The 9,719-nt window shown below is 49.2% G+C and overlaps 1 protein-coding gene across 1 annotated transcript; it reads right to left on the bottom strand.

Moving 5' to 3' along the window:
* Positions 1-5,046: 5,046 nt before the first annotated feature.
* On the bottom strand, positions 5,047-8,636 carry LOC144100386 (E3 ubiquitin-protein ligase PPP1R11-like). The gene is made up of 2 exons (XM_077633352.1): positions 8,413-8,636; positions 5,047-6,080 (listed from the first exon to the last, which is right to left on the bottom strand). Exons 1-2 carry the CDS (start codon positions 8,544-8,546, stop codon positions 5,795-5,797), a joined length of 420 nt encoding a protein of 139 aa, XP_077489478.1. The 5' UTR covers positions 8,547-8,636; the 3' UTR covers positions 5,047-5,794.
* Between the last annotated feature and the right edge of the window lie 1,083 nt (positions 8,637-9,719).

The following is a 9,719-nucleotide window of genomic DNA, read 5'->3' as shown; positions in this document are numbered from 1 at the left end:
GGGGCTACACAGAGACCCTACAACTATATAGGGGAATCAGAAAGAGATATCCATCACCACACAAAGCACTAAATAGGGAAGAGGCTGTAGGATGGCGTAGGCTACAGACGAACACCTTCCCTAACCTACACACATACAACAAGATATCACCAACGCAATTCAGACCAGACTGCCCCTGGTGCGGCAGTACGCCCACACTCTATCACATCACCTGGGAATGCAAGAGAAACATAGCATTCCACAATCAACAAACACCGAGTGCGGAGCAATGGGAGAGCTGTCTCTTCAGCAGCGAGCTTGAGGTCCAGAGGGCCTTGGTAAAGCACGCAACTGAAGCGGCACAACTCAGTGGAGCCCTGGACTGAGGGCCCACTCTTGCTTGAAGACTCAAGTCGCCAGCACCCAAGCAAGACGACCAGGAAGTCTTCATCCCCGCGAACCTCTTGGAAAGAAATAAAAGTTTTCTCTCTCTCAGGACAGGGTGCTGCTTCATAACTATGCAGCGTCTGAAAGCCGAAAAGAAAAGAGCTATGAAGACCGTTTTTTTTTTCACATAAGAAAGAACAAAGAATAAATTACAATAATAATGATGGTAAGATGGGATTTCCGTTTAAGCACTGTACCAGTGTACGTCTAACACACTTCACATAAGTTGTCAGTTGTCTCGATTGTGAGTTGCCTCTGAAGGGCTAGGGCAGCATAGAATATTTTATAATTATAATTGGTTTTAGGGGAAAGGAAATGGCGCAGTATCTGTCTCATATATCGTTGGACACCTGAACCGCGCCGTAAGGGAAGGAATAAAGGCGTGAGTGAAAGAATAAACGAACAGAAAGGTTTGATTTGGTTTGGTTTATGGGGGCTTAACTTCCCAAAATGACTCAGGCTATGCGGGACGAAGAGAGAGGTGCCGTAGTGGAGGGCTCCGGAATAATTGCGACCACCTGGGGACATTTAACGTGCACTGACATCGCACAGCATTTAAGACGTCAATTTTGTCCATTTTAAGCGTTCTAACAAGTACACATTAATTGTAATGCCTGTTTCACCGCGAGTAAAGATTTGTTAAGGAATAAAAATGACAAGATCAGCATCTTGAAATCCTCCTTTTTGTGAACGCCTTTAATTGCAGGTATCCTTCCTTTGAATCATTCTTCTAACAGTTCCAAGACTTTTTTTGTTCGCACTTTTAAATGTATGACACCTCGTTCAAAGTGGCGATGTAGCATATCCAAAGAAACCTTTTTTTTTTCTTCCCGTGAGCTTCCGAAGTAGAAGACGAAAGGCAATTTCTTACACCGTCCGTTTGCTATCTAGAAACGAGTCAGGGTAATTGACGAAATCCTCTAATGAACTTCTTAGTTATAGCAGTTAGGCGAGTTTCGTTGTGATAAGCAAATTGTACTGGGCTATCGCTCGTTCTGTGCATTATCATTCTGAAATGCAAAATAATGAATCGCACTCGGCTCTACGACGCTAATAATTTCGTAAAATCAGTTTCTGGGCGAGTTGGTATCTCATGCTTTTTTTCACACAGCGCGAAGACGAACACGGACAAGAGGGGAGACACCACACAGCGCTGTGCGTATTAGCCTTACTTATTAGTGTGTGAATGAAAGTAAGAATTTCGTCTTCCCAGGTGCATGAAACACCCGTAGTATAATTAATAATAATAATTGGTCCAACTGGACATTCCAATTGGTTCCAATTGGACCAAACAGGTGAGCTCATGAGTCCAATTGGGTTGCCCGTTTGGCTTTTCTAGTTCCGGTTGGGTATACAGTGGTTCTGCCGTTCCAAGTCTAGCACCCAACTGCATGGTTCCTGAGGTTCCAATTGGTTTTGGCACTACCAACTGGATCGCCCAATCGGAACCATTTGGAACCACTAGAGCTTCCAATTGGAGTCCAGGAAGCCAATTGGAAGCGGATCTCCCGAATGGAACCACCCGCCGCGGTGGCTCAGTGGTTAGGGCGCTCGACTACTGATCCGGAGTTCCCGGGTTCGAACCCGACCGCGGCGGATGCGTTTTTATGGAGGCAAAACACCAAGGCGCCCGTGTGCTGTGCGACGTCAGTGCACGTTAAAGACCCCCAGGTAGTCGAAATTATTCCGGAGCCCTCCACTACGGCACCTATTTCTCTTTCTTCTTTCACTCCCTCCTTCATCCCTTCCCTTACGGGGCGGTTCAAGTGTCCAACGATATATGAGACAGACACTTAGCCATTTCCTTTCCCCCCAAAGAAACCAATTATTATTATTATTATGGAACCAATTGGAATATTGAAAATTGGTTTTGGGGAAGGAAATGGCGCAGTATCTGTCTCACATCTCCGCTGACACCTGAACGACGCGAATGTCCGGACCCCGAAGAATATTTGATGCGGGTCCCAATTGGACTTATTTTTGGAAATGTGGCGGAGAGTTTGAAGGTTGCTTCACTTCCGTTACCGGTTGGCCCGGTATTGCAGTGCCTCCGGGATCGGCCTGGGTGTTTATACCGCGCGTATTTTCTATCCTGTCTTTCTATCCCATCTTTCAACTCTCCTACTATCTGCACGTGGTAGCGATTGTGGCTCGGCTTGAGCCAGTGAGCAGGCCTGTGCACCTTCCTTTTCTTTCTTCCTGGCAACAACAGACAGACACCTGAACGTGCCTTAAAAAGGAGGAACTGAGAGAAGAAAGAGGTGCCGTAGTGGAGGGCTCCGAAATAATTTCGACCGCCTGGGGATCTTCAACGTGCACTGACATCGCACAGCACACGGGCGCCTTTGCGTTTCGCCTCCATCGAAACGCTGCCGCAGCGGTCGGGTTCGTACCCGGGAACTCCGGATCAGTAGCCGAGCGCTCTAACCACTGAGCCACCGCTGCTACCAGTCGGCTCCCTGGACAAAGCGGTGGAGACGTGCATAGGCCGGTCTCATCTGAGTTTAACTCGTTGACAAAGTAGTTTTACTTTGGTCCTTGGGATAATAATAATTGGTTTTTGGGGAACGAAACGGTGCAGTATCTGTCTCATATATCGTTGGACACCTGAACCGCGCCGTAAAGGAAGGGATAAAGGAGGGAGTGAAAATGAAAAAAGAGGAGATAATAATAATAATAATAATAATAATAATTGGTTTTTAGGGAAAGGAAATGGCGCAGTATCTGTCTCATATATCGTTGGACACCTGAACCGCACCGTAAGGGAAGGAATAAAGGAGGGAGTGAAAGAAGAAACGCAGAAAGAGTTGCCGTAGTGGAGGGCTCCGGAATTATTACGGCGCGGTTCATGTGTCCAACGATATATGAGACAGATACTGCGCCATTTCCTTTCCCCAAAAACCATTATTATTATTATTATTATTATTATTATTATTATTATTATTATTATTATTATTATTATTATTATTATAGACATAAGTCTATGAACAGTCTATAGACTACCTAAAGGAATTTTTGTAAGGGTTAAGTGCCTAAACGTGCTCGAAACAAACAGGCCTAAGCCAAGTATCTACACAAGCTCGAAAAGAGAGGTAAAGCGCGCCATGTTGCTTAACGTGCGTGCAAAGCTGAGTGGCTATCTGCGTGTCATGCAGGTTGGCTCGTCGCCTGCGTAAAATGCCAAAAAATGCTTGTACCAGTGACAGAGCCCTGGTTGTATGCATGCAAACGCCGCTAATTCCGAGCAGCTTTCTCTGAATAATGCGCTAAGCCGGTAAGCTTAACACTACTACTATTTTAGTGCCAAAGTGCCTCTAAGCGCGCACCCCGATTTTCAGCTGTGTGCCTTGTGTGTGTGTCTGGCTGGCTCAGTGGGCGCCTCAATCTCGGTATGAGTAAAGGTGGCGTCCACCTAGAGTGAGGCAAATATGCGCCTTACTTTTTCTCAAGGTTTAGACTCCGTTGATATTCAGGAAAGGAGCATAACTGTATCCCTGAGTCAATGGACATCAAAATCGCGCTTTGAGGTACTACACGGCGGGGGTGTCCCCTTGCAAAATTGGCGTTTTTGCACAACATTTCGTGTTTAGCAACGCCGCTGGACTTCAGTGCTATACCGCCAGCCATTTTTTGTGTGTAGGAGTGAAGCATATGGCGATGTGCGCTGTACTTACGCGCTCGCGAGCGAAGCACATAGGTCTGGGAGCCGTAGCCTCCAGCACGTAGCGCCTACTCAACTGTTAAATCCTTAAACGGCATATAACGAGGTTTTGACTTTATGAAACCACTTTCTTACAAAGTTTTCACCATTCAACATCATCCGGCATGCCTCCGGCATAAGCGCTGTGTTCATATATGTTTTTCTTTTCGTTTTCCCACAAGCCCTTCCCAGGCCGCAGAAATCTTATTTGCAGTCTTTGCCGTACTCGCCGCGTTGGCTCAGTGGTTAGGGCGCTCGGCTACTGATCTGGAGTTCCCGCGTTCGAACCCGACCGCGGCGGCTGCGTTTTTATGAAGGCAAAACGCTAAGGCGCCCGTGTGCTGTGCGATGTCAGCGCATGTTAAAGATCCCCAGGTGGTCGAAATTATTCCGGAGCCCTGCACTCCGGCACCTCTCTCTTCCTTTCTTCTTTCACTCGCTCCTTTATCCCTTCCCTTACAGTGCGGCTCAGGTGTCCAACGGTTACGGCGCCATTTCCTTTCTCCAAAAACCAAATATTATTATTGTTACTAGTCTTTGCCGTCAACTCCGTCGAGCCATTGCGGTGACATGCGACTTTTCAGTACTGCTGCCGGGGTGGTTCACTCTACATAATAAACACTGACCCAAATGCCCGTCTGGCAGCAACTAACGCAGGAAACACCAGCAATGTTAGACCAAATATCGAACGCTATAATCAAGGTGCACGTAGCCCCAGAGGGAATGCAAGTGGTTGAGGCTCAAGGGTTCGCTGTTAATGCCGTCGCGCGTGAAGCTTCATACTAACTCGCCCAAGCACAGACCGCAATGCAACGGGCAGACTGCGGCGCCTCTAGCACTGCCCAGAGGCTCCGATGCCCGCAGATATTAAAGGTAGGAGGGAGCGAAGAGAAAAATAAAGAGGACAACTTTATTCCCGGATGCTGCACCTTATTGCCATCTTATGCAGAAACGGGTCCCAAATGCACAAGCAAAAAAAGAAAAGCCTCGCATCTTGCTCATCATTATATAAAATGGCAGCCACCCACAAGGAGACGAGGATGTCTTAGTGGGCAAGAACATTCGTAAGCGTGCATGGTATAAACGTCGCAGTTCACTTCGCTCTCAAGACCACATACCTGAATCGCGAGGGATTCACCCGGCGAACGCACTATAAGGAAAGTTCGGGTGTCCGCCAACGAAGTGACTAGACGCCGCTGTTGCCACTCACGTGGTCCCAGTGCAGTCTTTGCGAAGGGCGATCTTTGCTCCTGGGGGCGTGGCTCGATTTTCACTGATAGGCGCAGACAGCCCGTCCCGTCCCGTTCAAGGATTAAGAGAGCAGGTGTTTCGGCGCATGCATGTTTCGGAAGACGTCAGGAAGGACCAGAAACAGAAGCCCACCAACACGGTAGAGTATGTCTTCCGTCAGTGAAGCATGTACGCCTGAGCAATGACCTCGCAGAAGAGCACTGTAAAGGAGCTTTCGTCCGCTGCCTTCTTTACCTGTCTACCACGTACAAAACGTACACCACGAGCGATCACTGTGCAAAAACACCCATGAAGGCAGATTTTGTTGTCTCCAGATAGGCAAGGCGATTCAGCATCATTGTATACTAGCTGCAGTCCACGAAGACAGTGCCAGAAAAGGACATTACGAACAGCGGATCGAGCCGTCGCAGGTAATTTCTACATAGAAGGCGGCGGCGGTGCCCCTGGTGGTACCGGCGCCGTTGTGGCGGACGGCACGACAGGTGGCGCGGCCATCTCTGGCTCCGGAGCAGGTCCGCAGGGATGTCCAGCGCGGTGCTTCCCACCCCTGGGGAAGTGGCCGCGGCAGTTTTCGCAGTCTCCCTCTTCGTCGTCTGGCTCGTCGTCGCCGAACTTGGTTGGCTTCACGTAGATGCAGCAGCACTTAGAGCTCTTGCGGTTGAGGTGCTCGTTGTCCACGGTGTCGGTTGTCCAGGACACGGTCCTGCGTTCCGTGGGAGAGATTACAAGTTCGAGATTGGGGCGAAACATGCAGGATTTCACGTACACAGCACCAACATGACTCACAAAACCGAAATGGCGGTAGCTCTATACAGCACAAAAGTCGCTCATCGTTCCGTGCCTGATTTGTCCTTTTTTTAGCCTTGAGAAGCACAGCATAGCAATAGACTGACCTTGACCGAGTTGGACCAAAAGTGATGTCCAACCATAACTGAGCGTGGCCGACACGATTACGACCTCCAAATTTGTCCCGGATCATTTTCAAAAACTTGCCCTGACCCACCGCCGAAATTTGATCTTGGTCGAGTCGGACCAAAATCTATGTCCAACCATGATTGAGCGTCGCCGACACGATGACGACCTCCAAATTTGTCCCGGATCATTTCCGAAAATTTGGCCTTTCCCACCCCTGAAATTTGACCTGGGCCGATTTGGACAAAATCGATATGTAAGCATAATTGAGAGTGCCCGACACGATGGCGACCTCAAAATTTGGTCCGGGCCATTGCCAAAATGCTATCGCTCGACCTCCGCATATAATCGGGGTCGAACCCTGCCTAACGTATTAAATGGAGAGTGTCGACCACGCGGGAGCTGCGGTGTCGGGTGGCGAAGGCGAGTGAAGCGGGTGAGGGCTGCTGCACGTGGTATGCACATAAATCCTGCTGCGGGAGGGAGCAGCGTCTGGGTAGGCTATTGCTCTTAGTGCACCCCAACTCCTTAGCAAGGCATCTGAAAATTGGTTTTTATGGAGGAAAAAAACATTTTTTATGGAGGAAAAATAGCTCCGCCGCGGTGGCTCAGTGGTTAGGGCGCTCGACTACTGATCCGGAGTTCCCGGGTTCGAACCCGACCGCGGCGGCTGCGTTTTTATGGAGGAAAAACGCTAAGGCGCCCGTGTGCTGTGCGATGTCAGTGCACGTTAAAGATCCCCAGGTGGTCGAAATTATTCCGGAGCCCTCCACTACGGCACCTCTTCTTCCTTTCTTCTTTCACGCCCTCCTTTATCTTTTTCCTTACGGTGCGGTTCAGGTGTCCAACGATATGAGACAGATACTGCGCCATTTCCTTTCCCCCAAAACCAATTATTATTATTATTATTATGGAGGAAAAACGCTAAGGCGCCCGTGTGCTGTGCTATGTCAGTGTACCTTAAAGATCCCCAGGTGGTCGAAATTATTCCGGAGCTCTCCACTACGGCACCTCTTTCTTCGTTTCTTCTTTCACTCTCTCCTTTATCCCTTCCCTTACGGCGCGGTTCAGGTGTCCAACGATATGTGAGACAGATACTGCGCCATTTCTTTTCCCCCATAACCAACTGTTATTATTATGAGGAAAGCAAATGGCGTAATATTTGTCTCACACCTCGGTGGACACCCGAAACACGCCATAATAGTGAAGATGGGAGTGAGAAGAAAGGAAGAAAGAGGTGCCGTAGTGGCGGGCTCCGGAATAATAATTGTTTTTTTTGGGGAAAGGAAATGGCGCAGTATCTGTCTCATATATCGTTGGACACCTGAACCGCGCCGTAAGGGAAGGGATAAAGGAGGGAGTTAAAGAAGAAAGGAAGAAGGAGGTGCCGTAGTGGAGGGCTCCGGAATAATTTCGACCACCTGGGGATCTTTACCGTGCACTGACATCACACAACACACGGGGCTTTTTTGTGTTTCGCCTCCATCGAAACGCGACTGGTGGGGTCGGGTTCGAACCCTGGTACTCCGGCTTAGTATCCGAGCGCACTAACCATTGAGCCACCGCGGCGGGTTTCCGATCCATCCCGAACTCAACCCTGGAGGACTAGGAGGCGACCCTGCTCGGCCACCATGACTCACAGGCCCAACAAGCCTTAGTCGGGCGCGCCCGGGCGGCGGCCACCACCACTGTGGTCCCAAACTATAGGGACCTCCACCTAGTGCTTGTAAGGATCGGTCCCCTACGGGCTGATCCAATCATACCTCCTGTCCTTTCCTAATAAATGTTTTCACGAACACCACCACCATCACCCTGGTGGTGGTAGTGGTTTTTTATTAAAATAATAGTAAAAAGGAAGGAAAAGATTTTTGCTAGCCCCGGCATCTGCCATCGATACTAAAGCACCTGAGCTGGGGCAGCGGAAATAAAGGATAGCAGGCAGAATTTTCTTTTGTTGTGTTGCATTCAGTAAAACATATTGTCGTACCAACATGCCCAATGGACCTGTAGGATAGATCTCTAAGGTGCAGCTTTACACAAAGTAATCGGTGACATGAAAGCAGTGTAACAGGGCAAGTAACGAGAGCTTCCATATGCCGCGCCCGCGTACGTTGGCCGCTCACCTTCGAATCTTTTGCTTGGAGCCCTTCTTGGTGATCTTGAGCGGCTTCTCAGCTGGCGCCTGCTGGTCCGGGTTCAGCTGCTGGGTCAAGCTGCCGGAGGCGGTCACCTCGGCCGCGGTCGCCGTGTTTGACATGTCGCCGCCTCCCTCCCCGCAGCCCTCGGGGACCGCCGGCACCACCTCGTCCCCTGCTTGGGCCAGACTTCTCCCTTCCTCTCTGTCGTCTTCATCTCTCCTATGCAGCGCACTTCGTCCTTCAATAGCATCGTCATCATCACCAGCCTGACTACACCCACTGTAGGGCAAAGGCCTCTCCAATAAACCCTGTCCTTTGCCGGCAGCTCCCACCCTATGCCTCCGAACTTCTTATTCTCATCCGCCAACCTACCCTTCTGCCGGCCCCTGCCACGCTTGCCTTCTCTTGGAATCCACTCCAAACCGCGGCGGCCGCGTTTCGATGGAGGCGAAACGCAAAGTGTGCTGTGCGATGTGAGTGCACGTTAAAGATCCCGATGTGGTCGAAATTATTCCGAAGCCCTCCACTACGGCACCTCTTCCTTTCTTCTTTCACTCCCTCCTTTATCCCTTCCCTTACGGCACGGTTCAGGGGCAGTATTACGTAACTGGCACAAATTCTGTCAAAAGTTATTGACAGTGACGTCAAAATGACGAAACGAGACGTCACCGCTTGACGCAACGAGGAATCAGCCAATTACAGCAAGACGGTGCCCCGAGAACATTTTTTTCACGCTGAGGGGCTGTTTGCTAATTATTGTAAAAAGACTTCAGAAATACACATCCATAAAAATAATATTTTATTTTGCCAAAATATTGTGTTTAAAGTTGGAAAATATTAAGCAAAAAAAAAGTGTTCGAAGTTGTGCTATTAAATTTGCTGGTGGGTAACTTTTGCTGCAGCGGGGATGCACTGATGGCGGTAAAACGTCAAGCCGCTTTGCACGAAAGCAGCCGGTTCCACGCCGTGTTACTGTTTTTTTTACGCTTCGTCCGAAATCAAGCTACTGTGCGGTTGATCTAAGTGCGCAGAAAAATTCGAACGAAGGCAGTGAAGGCTACGTGCCTGCCGAGCGAACTTGCAAGGAACGCATAGTACTAAATCGACGAAGACAACTTGTTGAAGTCTGTGTTGTTCGGCTCGTTCGATCGATGACAAAAATGCGAAAAGGTGAGGTGTTGCAGTGTATGCGATGTGTGGTTGTCTGTTTCTTTTCCCTTGGGAAACAGAAGACGACCACGAAAAACGATACGCGTTACATCCTCGTTTCACAACCGTTTTATTTCCTTGTG

This window comes from Amblyomma americanum, chromosome 8 (assembly GCF_052857255.1).
Source record: "Amblyomma americanum isolate KBUSLIRL-KWMA chromosome 8, ASM5285725v1, whole genome shotgun sequence".
NCBI lineage: Eukaryota > Metazoa > Arthropoda > Arachnida > Ixodida > Ixodidae > Amblyomma > Amblyomma americanum.
Note: the sequence above shows the minus strand (reverse complement) of the source record. Positions and strands in the feature narration are given on the sequence as shown.

Excerpts from the sequence above, each read along its gene's own strand:
- LOC144100386 (XM_077633352.1), bottom strand. The coding sequence starts at position 8,546 with ATGTCAAACACGGCGACCGCGGCCGAGGTGACCGCCTCCGGCAGCTTG. Across the intron at positions 6,081-8,412 it reads TCCAAGCAAAAGATTCGAAG|GACCGTGTCCTGGACAACCG; the intron begins GTGAGCGGCCAA and ends CACGGAACGCAG.